Raw genomic sequence first — 19,189 nt, 5'->3', positions numbered from 1 at the left:
TGTTTAGAGTTGTCGATGTCAGTGCAAAGATGAAATAGAGCTGTGATTATGGTTGCTTTTGCTGCTAGCCGATAGAAAAAAGTGTTTTGCTCATTTTATAACTTTCGGGTTCGACTATTCGAGGTAGGGTTTTCTTAGAATTTATTTTATATTACAGAATTCTTATAAATAGATATTGATGTGAAACATATATTTTTGTGACTATTTTGTCTTATAGATGTGGCTGTTTGCTGTATTGAATTACTGATTGCTTTAGTGGTGTGTGGTTGTTGATAAGAGAGTGGTTTGTAAAGTTATTTGATTGAATGTTATTAAATGTGTTTTTTCCTGATTTTGGAGTTAGTTTGTTAATATAAATGAGTCACCTTTGGAAATGATTTGAGATATGAAAATGAATTGATTTTAGAAGTGGTTTGATTTTAAATTAGTTTGATTTTATAAATTATTTAATATTAGAGCTGTTTGATTTTGAAAAGGATTTATTATTGGAATTGGTTCAAACTGGATGAATTTTGAAAAATGGATGAGATTTAGAAATGGTTGAGAAAGGTTTGAGAAATGTTTGCATGGGACCCAAAAAGGGGTGGAGAGTCCAAGTATTAGAGGAGATACTGTCGAAATTTTTATAAAAATCAGAAAGCTTCTTTAAGTTTGATTTATTTAAAATAGAATGAATTATGTTTTGAATAGAAATTGTTGATGAACGGAATGGGAGGATGGATGATGATTATTGAATTTTGAATGATGATGAGGATTTATTTTAATGTATGATTTTTGGAATGAATTTGGAAATGAGATATGAATTGATGATGAAAATGAATTAAAAGTAAATGAGACTTGCAAAATTGAGACAAATTGTTGACCCTCTATACGTAAGATGTGACTGGGTACTTTAACTCTCCAGATTCCCCCATGGGCATACATGTATATATGAGTTTGAGCTTGGGGCTTTGTCTCTCTCCATGGATGAGCTTGGGATTTTTTCCATGGATATTATTGAGCTAGGGGATGCGCATACAGAGGGACTTTCCAATGGTTAACTACCAGGACATGTCAGGTTGGCTGTATAACCGACAGATGAGCTCATTAGCCATAGGACAGGCATTCATCATATGCATTTATGTGACATTATTTGGGTATGCATATTATAATTGGTTTGCCTATGTGAATAATTCTGTTTAATTGCTAATTGCTATACTTGACGTAACTACTCTTGATTGTGTTTGAACCTCATTACTTGTGTTTGTAACTGAAATTGGTTGAGTTGTGGTGAATTGAATGTTGATTGAGCTGTTTGGGCCTGAACCCGTGATTGATTATGTAATGGGCCGGAGGCCGTGATTGGTTTGAGTTGTGGTTTAGTAAAGTATGAAATATCAAGCTTGTTCAGTATAGACTTAATGAATCTATGTTTAGAACAAGTTGGTCATTCATATTATTAGGAAAGTTTTAAAATTCTTTTATAAGGAAAGTGAGTTTGGATTTCTGGTTAATTAACTGATTTCTTTTAAAAAGGTTTTGATTTTTTTATGGTTAAACCATCGGTTTTTAAAGGATTCATAAGACAACGATAATCACTGAGATTGAAAACGATTTTCTTATTAAATATCTTCTTATGAAAATTCTAAAGGTCTGTGGTGAGACCATATGGTTAGGTTATCACTCCCCTACAGCTTTATCTTTTTAGGAGACGAACGAAGAGTCTTACAAAGAGTTTAATCGCAACTTTGCTTATACGATTTTGTTATTATATTAGTTTAATTGTTATTTATTTTTCCCTCGCTATCAATATTGTATTTTAAAATAGGGACAGGAAATGTAGGTTCTGTATGTATATTATATTCATAAGCTACTTATGTAAGATAAAATCTTTTTCCGGTTTTTCAAAGAAAACAGCGATACGGTTTCGAGTCAAAGGTTCCTATTTTATTATAAAGTATATGAAGTTGTCGTAATACTTCTTGTTATCAGAGTGGCGCAGCCAGAAGCATGACATTCTGATAGTGAGGGTGTTACAGTGGACCTAGGTACATGATGAATAATTGCAAAGATGCATTTGCGATTTGTAGATATGCAAGATATCCTAGCTATTTTATCACTATGACCTGTAACCCTGAATGGGATGAGATAAAGAGAGAAGTGACTCCCGTTAGATTGAAAGCAGAAGATTGCCCTGATATATTGTGTCGAGTTTTCAAAATCAAGCTTTATGGTTTGATTGATGACCTAAAAGAGGAAAAAATCTTTGGCAAAATTTTGAGATGTAAGTCTGTGTCTATGCAACACCTTATTAAAATCTTATGTTGTAGATAATGTTTTACTCATTTATTTTTTCAATTTTCAGATGTTTGCACTATAGAGTTTCAAAAGAGAGGGCTTCCACATGCACATATCCTTGTATTTATGAGTGATGAGTTCAAGCCACAAATACCAAGTGACATAGACAAACATATAACGGCTGAGATTCCTGATAAAAATGAAAGGTCAAATCTACATGAAGCTGTTCAAAATTACATGGTATATGGTCCATGTGGTCCGTATAACAAGAATTCACCTTGCATGAAGAATGGATCCTTTTCAAAGTTTTATCCTAAAGAGTTTAGGTAGCGGACACTCATTGATGAAGCTGGATTTCCCAAATATAGGCGTACTGATAACGGTCGAACTGTGACGAAAAAGGAATGTGTACTAGACAATAAGTTCATTGTTTCATATAATCCATAATTGTTGTTCAAGTTTGGGTGCTACATAAATGTGGAATACACATTCCAAATAAGTTCTATTAAGTATCTGTTTAAGTATGTACACAAGGGCAATGATCATGTAACAGCTACCCTATACAATGCTGGTGATTCATTAGAAGCCACACAAGTTGTTGACGGAATTAGGAATTACTATGATTGTAGGTACATTTCAGCATGTGAGGCAGTTTGGCATATATTTGGATACGAAATCCAAGAGAAAGAACCATTTGTGATTAGACTTCCATTCTGTTTGGAGGATAAGCAACATATGGTCTATAGCGAAACTTCGAATGTGAATGATATTGTCGAAAGAGCAGTATCTCATAAGTCCATGTTTTTAGGATGGATGGCGGCGAACATGTCATATCCCTATGCTCGAAGTCTTACTTATGCTGAGTTTCCAACCAAGTTTGTTTGTAAGGACGATGTTTCGAAGTGGCTTCCTCGAAAGCAAGGTTTTACAATTGGAAGGTTGACTCATGTACCTGCAAGTAATGATGAGTTTATATTCAATTTTGTTCTTATTTTTTTGATTATTTAAATTTAAAATCTTAACATCATGTACCCCACATCCATTTTATTTGATTTATCTACACTGGAAAATAAATGTTCAAATAACTTTCAACAGTTATAATCTAATGCCCTATAAATTATACAATTTTATCATTGTTTTTTATTTTTTAGAAAAATAATTTTATACGCATGTGTAGCTGCATAATAATTGAAATCATGTAGCATAATCAATTTAGCAACTTAGAAGTGGGATTTTAACCAACTTTTTTGCAGCGAATACCGAATAATATTACCAATAGCTTCTCTTGAATACTCAAAGAGGATGTATGAATTTTCAAGATATAAGAACAGTAGGAGGAACAATTCATGCTACTTATAGAGATGCATGCTTCGCTCTTGGACTCTTGTAAGATGACAGAGAATTCATGGATGCAACTAAGGAAGCAAACTTGTGAGCCTGAGGATCATACATTAGGAGGTTATTTGTCATTCTACTAACATCTAAAAATATCTCAAGACCAGAACATGTTTAGGATAGATGTTGGCACGAAATCTCAGACAATGTTCTGAAAATTGGACCAAATCGGCCGGTTGAATCGGTTCAATCGGGAACCGGCATGGAAAATGATCCGGTCTTCCTCCTAAAACTGCCAATCTCCAAACTGCTCTGAAACCACAGAACTGGCCGGTAACTAGCTGGTTGGACCAAACAGGGAACCGACTAGTTCTTGTGAAACGATTTCGTTATTTAAAAAAAAATCCCCCACCCCACTCTAGTCCCTCACCCGGTTACCCCCCCCCCCACACCCCTCCTTCGATACACACTCACCAGCAAGCCCTAAGGTTCCCCAAAGTCCCAAACCAAAAACCCAGCTTGGTCAACGAAACCGCAGCCGCCGTTCGCAGTTGTCGGTGACCCCGCAGCCTCCTCCTTCCCCTGTCCCAACCTACAACTTGTGCCCCCCTCCCCCTTTCATTTCTAACCGTGGTTCTTTTCAACTCAGAGAGAAAACCCTAACTAGCCTCCACCATCGCCGAACGGAGTGAGTGAGTCATTGCCGCCGTCCGTGGTTGTTCGAGGCTTCTCTCTTCGTCCTGTCCTCAACTCCCTGTTCGCACTTCGCTCTCTTCTTCCTCGCTCGGCATCCATCCTCCATCATCTTCGTCCTGCGCGCCATCGTCTTGTCGCCCCTGTTTCCGATTCTAGGGCTTTCCTCGTTCCTAATTCGATTTGGGAACCCGATGCGCTAAGGTTTCTGGGCCTTGCCAGATCCGATTGTTTCTTTTACCTCCTTTAAGAATTCAAGATATTTTGGCACATGACTGGCTTGTCTACTGCGTCTCCTGTGAGTTTCGTACTCTCTCATTTCATATACTTTTTCAATTTTTGTGCGTTGTTCTGCAAGCTGCTTTGGCACTGATTTGTTGGTTATTTTAATTTGTGTGGTGTTTGCTCGAATTTAATTTTCCATTTGGCTCTATGGTAAACGTGGTCATACGGAAGGTTCTTGCAATTAATTTACTATGCAATTGATTTGATTTAGTTTTTGGATTATTGATTATGAAACCTGATGATGTTGCTATTGCTATTGTGAGAATCAAAGAGATCGAAAGTTTACCATGATTGGTCGATGTGAATTTTTCTTTTTGGTGGTGAAATTTGCATAATGTTACATGAAATGATTTTTTTGAAATTTGATATACTATTCCATAATCTTAGATGTTTTGATTGGTGCATGAAGATCCCTGCCTGAATAGAATGGCGACGGATTTCTTGTACGTCTTACTGTTTGTGGTTACTGTCACATGAGTTTTAGGGATCTTAGGGCAAATTCTTTGCAGATATTATACTAAACCAATGATACTGAGAGCTGGTGGTTGGCTTAATTTTTCTTTAATGAATTCAGAAATATTTGAGTTTGTAAATGATCAGTATAATAGTAGTAGTATGTACATAATCTGTTGCATTGTAATTTATGAGAAGTGAATCCTGAAATCATGAAATGCTGATAAATTTAAAATTCTTGTTGTAGTGTTTTAAATTTGTAAGGTATTTTAAGATTTATATTAGACAATAATTATATTTTAGGATGTTTGTTTATAATTTATTTATTATTTTATTTAAAATAATTTTTCCAATTGAACCACAGTTAAACCGATTGAACTAATAAACCAGTGAACCAGTGACTAGAGCGGTTTAATGACCAGTCCAGTTCTCAAAACCTTACTCTCAGATGATATTTTGTATTGACAAAGAACCATGATGAACATGAGAAGTGAGTTTTTATTAATTGTAATTATAAAAGTCCTTCATTATGGATAATTTTTAAACTAATTGAATTTTTACAATATCGTATAATATACAGAGTTAACCATGTCAGATGATGAGATTAAGTAGTTGTGCTTAATAGATATAGACAAGATCTTACATTCCTATGTTAAAACCTTGAAAGACTATCCTCCTATGCCTTTAGCAACTGAAGTTGATAGTTCTTTGTTAACCGAAATGGTTATCGGGAAAGAATTAAACTTTAACAGGTATGAGTTATAGAAAATTGCCTCAGACATGTTGGCCATTGCAACACCTGAACAGAAACATTCATTCGATAAAATTGTTACAACTGTGTATTGTGAAGAATGGGATTTTTTCTTTGTGTATGGTCAAGGGGGTACTGGAAAGACATTTCTCTGAAACTTTATGTCTGTTGAAATCCGTTCAAGGGGTGATATTGTATTAAACATTGCTTCAAGTGGTATTGCATCGTTACTTCTTTCCAATGGAAGAATGGCACACTCAAGGTTCAGAATACCACTGAATATAACTGAGGATTATGTATGTAACATCAAACCTGGTTCCCCTCAAGTAATGCTGCTGTTGAAACTAAACTTATAATTTGGGTTGAGGCTCCAATGATTGGTAGGTACTGCTATGAAGCACTTGATAAAGGCTTGGGTGATATCATGAGATTTTCTCCAATGTATAACAAAGATTTGTCCTTTGGAGAAAAAGTAGTTATACTAGGTGGAGACTTTAGACACATCCTTCCTATCATTCTACGAGGATCGAGACAAGATATCGTTCATTCAATTGTGAAGTTGTCTTACTTTTGGAAGTTTTGTCAGGTGCTCAAACTAACAAAAAATGAGACTTTCTATAGGGACAACTGCTTCAGATCAAAATGAAACAAAGTAATTTAGTGAGTGGTTATTGAAAATTAGTGATGATCTAATAGATGACAATATAAATGGTGAATCTGAGATATTTCTTCCATAAGATATTGTACTGTTATTCCTTCTTCAGACCAGACATTTGATAAGTTGATTCATTTTTTTTATCCAAATATTTTGGAAAACATGTCTTCAAAGAATTTTTTTTAAAGCAAGAACTATACTGGCTTCCACGCTGAACATTGTTGAAGAGGTCAACAGTTATTTAATGGCTATCATCCCTCGAGGAGAAAAATTATATCTTAGTTTGGATTCAATTTGTGTGGATGAAGGGAATATGAATAGTCAACTAGATCTTTATGGTCCTGAATTATTGAATAGCATAAATTGATTTGGTTTTCCTCCACATAAATTAATACTCAAGGTTGGTGTTCTGGTGATGTTACTGAGAAATATTGACTAATCCAGTGGTCTTTGTAATGGTATAAAGCTACAAATTAGGAAGCTTGAAAATCATATCATATAATGTGAAGTCTTAACGGGTAACATCGTTGGTCATATTGCTTTGATTCCAAGAATGAATATGGTACCAACAAATGAAACCGTCCCAACTAGATTTCAATGAAGACAGTTCTCCATAATAGTATCTTTTGCTATGACAATTAATAAGTCTTAGGGACAAACTTAATCTCAAGTTAGATTATACTTGCTTAAATTAGTTTTTATACATGACCAACTATATGTGGCACTTTGAAGAGTTAAGAGCAAGAGATGTTTAAAAGTTTTACTCATGAATCACGTAGAAATGACTGTAAATTCAACCATCAATATTGTTTATAGAGAAGTCTTTGAAAAAATAGGATTCTAATGTAAATATTTTGATTTTATTTTAAATTCTATATTAAAATTAATAAATAATTATTTCACTTCGAAAAAGTATAAAATAATAATTATTCACTATTTTCAAGTTAAACTTTGATTTTAATAGTGATTTTATAAACTTTTTGAAATAGTAATTGTTTTAGTGTTTTTTTTAATATTTAAAAATATAAATATATTTTATTTTTATGAATTTTCTCCTGCTGCACTCGAGTTCATACACTAGTTTGTTATAAAAATAGAGTAGTTTTTTTTATTTTGCTTTCTTATTAGTTGTCCAAATTTGGACTATTGTAACCATTCTATTTACATGAAATGAATGAAAGTCTATGTTTGATTAAAAAAAACTAATGGTATATTATAACATTAATAAAATAATTAATTTTTAATTCTATTACTTAAAAATCAAATTTGATAGATAACTAAATAAAATTTTTCATATTGTTAGTATATTAAAATTTAATTTAAATACATAATTAAATATTTATATTAAACTCTTTTAATTAATATCTATAAAACTTTTATATAAATTTAGAGTGCTTTTAAATTACAGTTGAAATTACTGCGTGCATTTCAAAAATTATACAAATATCAACATCGAATAAAATAATTAGTATATTTTAAATTATCCATTCATATCAATTGAAACGGAAAATAAAATCTTTTTAGCAAACTAACAAGAAGATTATGAATGAAGATCTCTTTTTAGTATAAATCCCGTAATCTCCTACCACATTAGATTATATTAATAAGTGAATTCATATTGTGAAAATAAAAAATAAAAAAGAAAAAAAGAGGGTTAAATTAAACGGGGATGGGCAATAGAGTCACAGCGTTCCGGAAACCAAAACCCTTTGACGTAAATACCCTCGTTGTGTGGTTAGCCTCAAACCTGTATTTCCCTTCTCAACCCTGAGAAGCCGATCCCTCTGCTACCCTTCTAATTCCCATTCTTCCTCTCCTCTCCTTACCTTTTTCACCCTAAATTCCGATTTTCTCCACTTCTTCCCCGCCAAATTTCTCCCCTTTTTAAACCTCCCTTTTCAAATCCCTCCTCCTCCTCTTCTTCTTCTTCCTCCTTCCAGTTCTTCATCTGATCCGTTTCCTAGTTCTCCGAATCCTTCTTGTAGTGCCTTTCTCAACATTCTTCACTTCGTTTTCGTGTTTCTGGAAAAAGGTGAAAGCTTTCAGGTAGTTTCACTGTTATTCTTATTGTTATCGAACTACTCTTTATATGTATAATGGTTATCTTATTGTGTCTTGTGTTTTTACCGAGTTGTACGTTTTGACAATCAATTCAATTCCGTTTGTGTTGTGCTTTATGAAAGTTTATTTTTTTCAAAGTGTTATTAACTTCTGTTCCGCCTTTTTCTTAAGTATAATTAACTTCTATTGACAGGTTTACTTAATTATAGTTAATCGGAGATTTTAAGTCAAGCTCAGTGCCTTTTTCTTTCCCCTTGGAGAGTGATGACTTTAATCTCAGTTTCTGGCAAAATTTATAAAGTAACTGAAGTGTGAATGGAATGTTTGTGGATAGATATCGAGTCTATTTGAGCATCGATGTGTGGGTTTGAAATTCCGGCTGTGCAATTGTAAATCTGTAATTAGCAGATTTTGCATTATGCAATTTATGATTTATAATGTGTGATAGTAGTATAACCTGCTAACTTTGGCTAGCTCCTCTTTCATGTTTGTATGTATAACTGTAATCTTTAATTATTGGAGCAATTTATTTGCTGTGTTTTCTTCTTAGAAAACTCACATGATTCTGTTGCATGTATATACCACCAAAATGAAACTGTCCATTTAATATGTACAGAAGGTGGGAGTACTTGAAGAAAGGAAAGAAAAATATGTTCATTTGTGTAATTGATACTGCATTACCTGCCCTTCTATTTGTTTGCTACATCTTCTGCCTACAGATCTCACCTAACATGTTTGGTATTCTCTGTGTGTCACGGTTGTATGAATTATCTACACTTTGTTCCTGTTGTAGCTTTCTTGTGATGCATGCAATTCAGGAATTTTAATGTTTCTGTGCAGAACATATGGTTGATATGGTATATCTGACTTTTCCATAGTATCTACAGGATCTTGCAGGCAGTGTCTCGGCCCTTGTTATACTTTGTGCAGTAATCATTCATATCGTTAATGACTAATCGAGATTTGATGCTTGGTCAAAATCATAACTTAGCAATTGGCCATGACCAGCAATTAGTGATGGGCCATGATCATAATATGGACCTGAGCCAGAATCATGCATTGGAACTGGGGTCTGCCCATGAGCATCACATGGATCTGGGGCAAAGTCATGATCATGAACTTGGTCTGGAAAATGCCCACGACCAAGACCATGGGTTGGAGATGGGACAGACCCATGATCAAGAAGGCGAGCATGGTCACAGTTATGGGCATGAGCATGAACTCTCCAGGGATCACAAACCTGAGCATGATGACCGGGAGTTACCCCTTCCTGAGCATAACCATGAATTGGTACTATCAGAGAACAATGATTTGACCGTTTCTGAGAACCAGGAATTTGATGAGAACACAGCCCTGACTGTGATTCAGAACACGGAAATGGGCATTGAATCTGCCGATCATATGGATATTGAACAGTCCCAGCTTATGATATCTACTCCTGTAATTCAGGCTCGTGTAGTTGCTGTAAATCCCACTTATGAACTCTCAGTCGGGCAAGAATTCCCTGATGTGAAGAGTTGTCGAAGGGCATTGAGGGATGCAGCAATTGCTTTGCACTTTGAGATGCAAACCATAAAATCCGACAAGACCCGCTTTACTGCTAAATGTGCAAGTGAAGGCTGTCCTTGGCGCATTCATGCGGCCAAGCTCCCAGGGGTTCCAACATTTACCATTAGGACCATTCATGAGAATCATACATGTGGAGGAATCGCTCATCTTGGCCATCAACAGGCCTCAGTTCAGTGGGTCGCTAACTCTGTGGAGCAAAGGCTGAAAGAAAACCCTAATTGCAAGCCAAAGGAAATATTGGAAGAGATCCATAGGGTTCATGGTATCACCTTATCTTACAAGCAGGCATGGAGAGGCAAGGAGCGTATCATGGCTGCAATGCGTGGTTCTTTCGAAGAAGGGTATAGATTGCTTCCGCAATACTGCGAACAATTGAAACGCACAAACCCCGGCAGTATTGCATCTGTTTATGGAAGTCCCACTGAGAATTGCTTCCAACGTCTCTTTATTTCCTTTCAAGCTTGTATATATGGCTTTTTAAATGCTTGTCGGCCACTCTTGGGGCTTGATAGAACATATTTAAAAAGCAAGTATCTTGGTACCTTACTTCTTGCTACCGGATTTGATGGTGACGGTGCCCTCTTTCCTTTGGCATTTGGTGTCATTGATGAGGAGAATGATGATAATTGGATGTGGTTTCTGTCTGAGCTTCACAACCTGCTTGAGATTAACACTGAAAACATGCCAAGGCTTACAATTCTGTCTAACAGACAGAAGGGAATTGTTGATGGCGTTGAAGCCAATTTTCCCACAGCGTTCCATGGATTTTGTATGCGTCACTTGAGTGACAGCTTTCGGAAGGAATTTAATAACACCTTGCTTGTTAATCTGTTATGGGAAGCAGCCAATGCACTTACTGTGATTGAATTCGAAGCAAAAGTTCTGGAGATCGAAGAGATATCACAAGATGCTGCATATTGGATTCGAAGAATTCCCCCCCGACTGTGGGCTACCGCATATTTTGAGGGGCAAAGGTTTGGTCATTTGACAGCTAATATTGTTGAATCTTTGAACACTTGGATATTGGAGGCATCCGGGCTTCCCATAATTCAAATGATGGAATGCATCAGAAGGCAGCTAATGACTTGGTTTAATGAACGGCGAGAGACCAGCATGCAGTGGACATCAATACTTGTACCTTCTGCTGAGAGACGTGTTGCAGATGCTCTTGAACATGCTCGTACATATCAGGTTCTTCGTGCAAACGAAGCTGAATTTGAAGTTATATCTCATGAAGGAACAAATATAGTTGATATTAGGAATCGTTGCTGTCTTTGTCGTGGTTGGCAGCTCTATGGTTTGCCCTGTGCGCATGCCGTGGCAGCACTTCTTTCCTGCAGGCAGAATGTCCACAGATTCACGGAGAGCTGTTTTACGGTTGCAACATACCGGAAGACATATTCCCAAACCATTCACCCAATTCCTGATAAGTCTCTGTGGAAGGAGTTGTCTGAAGGGGATCCCAATACAACCAATGTTCTTGAAGTTGTCATTAACCCTCCTAAATCACTCAGACCACCTGGACGACCAAGGAAGAAGCGAGTTCGTGCCGAGGACCGCGGCCGTGTCAAACGTGTGGTGCATTGTAGTCGTTGCAATCAAACAGGCCACTTTAGAACCACATGTGCAGCTCCCATCTGAGGTTTATTCTCTCTCGTTGCATTAGTGTTTTCTTAGGATTGGGAGCTTAGTAAATTGGCAAGTAAATGATGTGTTTTATTTAATTGACATTAATGTGAATTAATTTATTTCTGAAACTTTCTATGTATATACTCAATAATTAGAGTATTATTCAATAGTGTATTCGGATTTGAATCATCTCATTTTCAATAGCCTTCTTCTACCTCTGATCTTACACATGTATGGTTTTAGTTTTATGTGATGAGAATTTTTAACGTTATTGGTTTCCTTCTTGTGAAGTAAGCATCTGGAGGTGTTTACAAGTGTATGAATATCAGCAACTTATGATATGCCTAGGGTCCCAAGGGATTTTGGACACTTCAATTTTGAACTTGCAAATGCTTTTTTTTTTTTATGAAAATTAAAATTAACTCCTTTTGAAGGCACCAATATTGCTGAATGCCTGCAACCATGACGCCATGTAGCACATTATATAAACTCATGGCGTAATGGCAAAGAAGTTGCTTAATCAATCCAAAGTAATTATAGTTTATATGTACATAATTTTGGAAATTTTATGCATAAAGGATATAGTGCAATGCATCCCTTTTAGATGTCGTCACATTTTTATTACAGAACTGCACATAGACAATATTACATGTAATTAATAGGTGAAGTTGATTTGCCCAAATGTCAAGCAGTATTTCCTTGTCATAGAGATAATGTTGCAAATATAAATTGAGATACATGAAGGAATCTAATAGCCAAGTTGGGAATTTATGTACCACAAAAGAAGTTGATGGAATATTTAAGTTGCTTTGTCTCATCCCTTGCTTATTTATTAAGCTAGTTTCTCTTGATTTATTTTACTTACTTGAATTTGGTTTAAACTCAAGAACAACAAAGTAGAAGGCCAACTTGTCTCGTATGCTTTTTTTCTTCTTTTAAAAAATAAAATAAAATAAAATAAAGGATTAATCTCTACAAACAAGTGTTTTGCATTTACAAGCTTTACAAATTTGAACGAAATCCACCCATTAAACGCGCTGCTTATGTTACGTGTCTTTTTAACAAAATTTTAAATCAATTCAAATCAATTAACGCGCAAATATATAACTTTCATTTTTCAAAAGATTTCGTTTCTTTTTTCGAGTTTCTTGCCAAATTTGTTGGATCTCCTTCGTGCGTTCTCTCTTTGCTTCGTTTTTTTTCGATTTTCATGGTTTTTGAAATCAAGCTTTGAAATCGTTTTGAAGATAATGAAACTTCAGAAATACACCCAAACGGTTATAGAAATACACCCAAACGGTTACAGAAAGGATTACAGAAATACACCCAAAGGATTTAAGAAATACATCCAAAATAGGAGGAGACAGTATATTTCTTCTTGAAATCTTTTAATGTTTTGCTGGTTAAGGATGAGACACATAGCAAAGACAATCTAGAAGAAAAACCTAGAAGAACAGTAAAACAGTACCTTGAATAATGTTTCTTCCTTTTTTTTGGTGATTTTTGATGGAGATTTGTAACTTTTCTTCTTGATTTCTTCTACTCTTCGCGAGAAGTTGGAACGTTTCTGCAGAATCGTAGTAGTTTGTTTCGAATGCCCCTTGAATCTTGATGGTTTGCGTTTTGATTGAGGAAGAAGAGGAAGAGTGAACTTGTTGTGGAAGGGACGCGCGTTTTTTTCTTGGACTTTGAGCAAATTGTATAGCTTGTAAGCCAAAAAGGCTTGTATGTGTAGCAAGCCTATAAAATCAGTTTTGAGCTTAAAAATCAGTTCCAACCATTTAAAATCGATTTTCCGTGTTCCAAGTCACTGTATTACCGGTTTTAAAGTTCTTTTTGTCATGTTAAAGTGTTAAATTTGATTGAAAGATGAGAATTTTGTATTACAAGCAAAGTGCAAATGTTAAACTGTTGGAGTCAGAGACCAAGCAATTGACCTTTGTTGCAAATGGTTGCATTTCATTGTTATGATTATGTTTGCGTATTATCTAAAAATAATTGATATTGTATAGCAGATGGAATATGGAATATATAAACGAGACTAACAAAGAATCTGAGATAACAAATCATTAAAAGAATCATGTAATAATGATCATTATCGTCATATATGTGCAGTGAAGGGAAAATAAATTTAAAGGTGATAATGGAAAATATGCAGCTTCACGACCCTTTTTAATTGAAGCAATAGTTATCTATAAAATCTACTCCCCCTATTTACTTCTACTATGGATGCAGAAAAAAGAAAAATAATAATACCCAGTACAAAAAGAATCAGACATATATTTGGCTACAAGTAGTTGCACATTGACATGGCTCTTCTCCTCTCTTTCTCTTCTCTTTCTCTCTCTCTCTCTCTATTTGTCATTTCTTGTCATCATTACCAGCTGGTTGATGTGATTCACTTGTGTTGGCAGCAACCATCAGGTTATCAAATTTCTCAGATTTCCCCAGCACAATCTCAATCTACAAATACCAACAAGAATATATAAATCACCGAGGAAAATTTTGAACTTAATATGGGTGTGTTTGTTTTCGATTCTTTGATTCTTCGAAAGAAAAAAAAAATTTTGCAACTTGATTATTTTATGTAATTGACAAAATTGATAACTTATTTGGCTACCCTAAAAGAGATTTTGAAACTAACCTTTGCCTTCTGGACCAGACGACCTTTGTTCTCATCTTTCATGCCAACTGTTGAGGTCAAAACTTCTGAATCATCCCAAGATTATTAAATTGATTAGCACAACTACATGTATGTAACCAAAATTAAAATGTAATAATAAATTATGAGACTTACTCTTTTCAGTGGCAAGTCCATTGTTCTTCAAAATCTCAGCTATTGTGACAACTGTAGTTATAGCTGTGCAAACATAACATTTTTTTAATAGATTGAGAAATATTTGGATGCTATATCACCAATGTTAATTATTCCCATGAATTCAAGTGTTACTACTTCAAACTAATAATACGCAATAACAACACTTAAGAGATAACAAAAGCTGCCAGCGCTATAATTAGTTAAAGGATGTCAGAAACTAGTTAATTAATAACTAAGTAATAATGAATGAAAAAAATATAATAATTTTGAGTGAACAGCGGTACCCATTCCAAGAGCAGAGAGCTCAACCTCATCGTGCTGCTGTATGTACCTCTGCATCAAACAACAATATTTATAATAATTGCACCTTAATTAATCATTAAAATTAACTGACTAATAAGGCTATCTAGATTAAACATTGTTTTTCTAGACAGTGTGCGAGATTTATTCATAGCACCATTTTAACCAAGAATTTGATAGATTTAGCTAAATGGATAATTCAAATTAGTGAAGATGGTTCAATCAAAAGTTTAGAACAACGTGACATTCTTATACGCACGTAGATAAGTGGGGCGACACAGATACATCTTCATCCATGTGAAAATATATAGTGAAATATAAAATATATATTAAAAATAAGTCAAATAATATATATAATAATATAATAATTAATTTGATGAATAATTTTTAGTATGCACATAGTATATATATACTTAATTATTTTAAACTAACAAAAAATTAATGGTGACTATTCACATGGAGATGTTTTAAAGTAAAAATAATAATTGAGAATTGTTAGATGATTTGACATATTTAATTAAATTATTTAACATAACATGTGTTAATATTTTAGATATCATTTTTACGTGAAAGTATCTTTATGTGAGTAATCACATTTAATTATTATGTATTAACACATTTTTTAAATACGAATGAATATAAATACAAGCCGTTTTGAGCACAGCCATACGTACAAATTAAATCTTAAATAAATTGATATATAATGTATTAAAAGAGTTCACTAGACAAAATTTAGGTGGTTCGACATCAATCAACCCATTAATTATAATTAGAATATGCCCCAATTCTCTTGAAGGGTAAATGTTTGGTTTCTTTTTTTTTTTTTTCTTATTTCGAGCAGACTCACCTATCCCATCCCATCATCGATCATAGCATATAAAACAAAATGAGAAAAGTAAAATTTCAATAATTAAGTAGTAAGTAATTAATTAATTAAAGTGAAAGTAATTAACCAAAGAAGAAATTGTGTACCTTAGCGAGATTAACGTAAAAGAAAAGAGGTTTCTTTGTGTTGGAAACCTGAATCCTGTTCTTCTTGTGGGTTTCGGTGTTATTGTTGGTAGTAGTAGGAACGGGAGGAGTAGCAGCTACGGTCGCCATCGTATCGTATATATGTACGTATACGTATATGTATGTAATATATGTTTTGATGGTAACTGTAAAACTAGCGAATCAGGTTACTGCCTCGTTTATATATAAAGGCATCACTCTAGCCACGTGGCAACCCGTGAGAGGTTGTGGACTCAGTAATTAAGCTTTGTTAGTTAATTGGGGAGTCAGTTACGAGGAACAGAGAAACTCTGGGGGTTTGCATGGTCGTTATTTTTTTGGACCGTGTTGACGGAAATGCCCTATACTCTCAACCCTAGTAGTGGACCAATTCTTCAGAGCCTGGAAACCGTGCCACGTCAGTGGTCAATCCATACTCTTTTTCATTTTAGTCAATCCATACTATTTGCATGTGGTTGCGGGTCACATATTCGATTTTTTTTTCGGTCGATCATATTCGATAAAGTTGCAATTGAAATGCTCAGTCAGTCACACAGCCTATAGGATTCACGCAAAAAGATGTGGGCATCAATTCAATGAAGAAAACAAGTATATTCAAAGCCCAATTTGATTCAGTTATCAAAGACTAAATTAAATTGAATATTTTCATTTATCAAAAAAAAAATTTGATATAATTGATTAATAATAATATTTTTTTTTGAAACAAAGAAAGCTCAACACACTAAAGTGGAGCAACAAACAATCCAAACACAACAAAAGTCAAACCCAACACCAAAGATCAATCCCCTGTCATCTTCGGCATTGCCATCAACAACCAAATGGATCAATACCAGTCCACTCTTTGTAACTCAAAAATGTCCTTCTTTGGATGATCTCAACACCTGCTTTTTTATTGTTGAAAATTCTGTCATTGCGTTTCAACTATATGTTTCAAATTACTGAAAAGAACCCAATCAGCCACATCTTCTGCTCCGCTTCTCTATGAGGCATGATAGTCCAACTCTCAAGAAATTCTTTAACGGTTCCAGGGATAGTCCAAGCTCTATCAAAACACCTCAACCATGTGCACCACACCTGCCAAGTAAACTCACAAAAGAGAAATAAATGATGGACAAATTCCATCTCCTTTTTACACAACACACATTTACTGTCATTCTAATTAATAATGCCTAATCTAGTCAACCTCTCTTTAGTATTCACTCTACCAACTAGAACAAACCATCCAAAAAGTTCAATTCTAGGAGGTACCAACCCTCTCCAAATTGAACTTGTGAAACTGTAACTTGTAACCTCTTCCAAAAGAGTCTCTAATTGCAACACCTGCAAAAAGAGTTAGTAGAAAAAACACCTTTAGTATCAAATTTCCAAACAACATTATCCTCTCTATCAGTTGATAGCCTCACTGGCCTTAACCTATCATGAAGTTGATGAACAAGTTCCAACTCCCATTGAAACAACTCTCTCCTCCAATGGAAATTCCATATCCACTCTAACCCATCCCAAAACCCACAGTCTCCTATCACAGATCCTTGTTGGTTTGAAATAGATAAGAGTCTTGGAAAACTCGCTTTCAGAGGACCACCTTGAACCCAGTTATCTTTCCAAAAAAGAGTTCTTCTTCCATTGCCATCCCACTAATAATTATTTTTCACCTGTTGTTCTTTTATATTCAACTAACAGATGTCTTTCCACGGGTCCCCCGTTACCAGTACAGTCTGATTTGTTATCATCGCATTCGAGTTCATATTGTTACAAGAACAGACAATCTTCTTCCACAAAGGACAATCCTCCTTTGAAAATCGCCGCCACCACTTAAACAAAAGTGCTGTGTTCATGATTTCTGCATCCCTAACCCCCACACCCCCAGCCTTTTTTCGGTGCCTGAACCACCTCCCACTTAACTAGAGGTATACATAGCTACCATCCTCCTTACACCACATAAACCTCCTCTGTAATGTAATCAACTTGTCAACGACTGCCTTCGACATCTGGTACAGACTAAGGTAATAGATCGGTAGGCTATTCAGCACCGATTTGATAAGCACTAGCTTACCTGCTTTGTTTAGAACATTCGCTTTCCATAACCTGAGCTTCTCTTCCACCTTATCTATGATCCGTTTCCAAGTCTTCACCAACCGCGGATTTTCTCCTAAAAAAATCCTGAGATATCTAACAGGTAATACAGCTTGCTTACACCCCAGAAGGCCACACACATGCACCACCCACTCCTGCTCACAATTTATCGAGATCAAATTTGACTTATCAAAATTGATGACCAGACATCAGCTCAAAACCATGCAATAGCCTATTATAATTCACAATTGTCTCTGTCTCCAGAGGACAAAACAAAATAGTATCATCCGCGAATTGAAGATGTGACAGTTTAATATGATATCTCCCAACCAGTAACGGAACAATGCGACCATTCCTTACGGCTTCCGCCAACATCCTATGCAATACATCGACCATAATAACAAACAAAAGAGGAGATAGTGGATCACCTTGTCTTAGGCCCCTCTCCATTTTGAACGGCTTGGATGGTGACCCATTAACCAGGACTGACATGGTGGCTGTACTGACACACTCCTTAATCCAATTCCTCCATCTTTGTCCAAAATCCATCTTCTGTAGCACAATATCCACAAAAATCCATCTGACTCTATCATATGCTTTCTGAAAATATAGCTTGATAATTGCCGCCTTCTTTCTTCACGCCTTGAGCCATTGTACCGTTTCATAGGCAATGAGGGCGCCATCATGAATTTTTCTACTCTTCACAAAAGCACTCTGTGTGTCTCCTACGAATCCCGACATAATTGATCTCATTCTTCTCACCAGAACCTCCGAAATCACCTTATACACACACCCTACCTTGTTAATCGACCAACAGTCCTTGATCTCCTTGGCACCGCTAGCATTACCCACGTGACATTCGCATATTGTATTTTGTGACAAATTAATTTTTTTGAATTTTGTGACAAATAAATAACTTGTTACAAAAATATTTTATTTTGTGATAAATTAATTTTTTGTTACAAAATATTTTGAATTTTTGCAACAATATAATCTTTTGTTACAAAATATTATAATATTTTGCAACAAAACAACAATTCGATACGAAAGCCAACATAATTTGTAACAAAAGAAATCACGTTGTTACAAAAATATTGAAATGTTTTGTAACAAATTTTCTTGTTGTTACAAAATATTCTTATTTTGTAACAATAACTAATCATTGTTACCAAAAAATCATAATTTGTAACAATTTTAAATTTGATACAAATTTTTTGTTACAAATATTCTATTTTCTTGTAGTGGCATCAGTTGGTAGCTTAGCACTTTGGAAAAACCC

The 19,189-nt window shown here is 35.0% G+C and overlaps 2 protein-coding genes across 3 annotated transcripts; one reads left to right on the top strand and one right to left on the bottom strand.

Annotated features, from left to right (window-relative positions):
- The first annotated feature begins 8,046 nt into the window (after positions 1-8,046).
- LOC112776626 (uncharacterized) lies at positions 8,047-11,897 on the top strand. Of its 2 annotated transcripts, none has more exons than XM_025820840.3 (2): positions 8,047-8,495; positions 9,398-11,897. In XM_025820840.3, the coding sequence occupies exon 2, from the start codon at positions 9,459-9,461 to the stop codon at positions 11,718-11,720; it is 2,262 nt and encodes a 753-aa protein (XP_025676625.2). In that variant the 5' UTR covers positions 8,047-8,495; positions 9,398-9,458; the 3' UTR covers positions 11,721-11,897. The 2 variants fall into 2 exon arrangements, with proteins under 2 accessions (XP_025676625.2, XP_029151672.1); XM_029295839.2 differs by having other exon boundaries at positions 8,134-8,495; positions 9,389-11,897.
- A 1,865-nt stretch (positions 11,898-13,762) lies between these two features.
- LOC112775106 (uncharacterized protein At2g34160) lies at positions 13,763-16,153 on the bottom strand. The gene is made up of 5 exons (XM_025818575.3): positions 15,799-16,153; positions 14,811-14,859; positions 14,506-14,568; positions 14,353-14,417; positions 13,763-14,171 (listed from the first exon to the last, which is right to left on the bottom strand). Exons 1-5 carry the CDS (start codon positions 15,925-15,927, stop codon positions 14,070-14,072), a joined length of 408 nt encoding a protein of 135 aa, XP_025674360.1. The 5' UTR covers positions 15,928-16,153; the 3' UTR covers positions 13,763-14,069.
- Positions 16,154-19,189: the final 3,036 nt, after the last annotated feature.

Source organism: Arachis hypogaea, chromosome 19, assembly GCF_003086295.3.
Source record: "Arachis hypogaea cultivar Tifrunner chromosome 19, arahy.Tifrunner.gnm2.J5K5, whole genome shotgun sequence".
Lineage (NCBI taxonomy): Eukaryota > Viridiplantae > Streptophyta > Magnoliopsida > Fabales > Fabaceae > Arachis > Arachis hypogaea.
The sequence above is the reverse complement of the archived record's forward strand: the minus strand, read 5'-3'. Positions and strand labels throughout refer to the sequence as shown.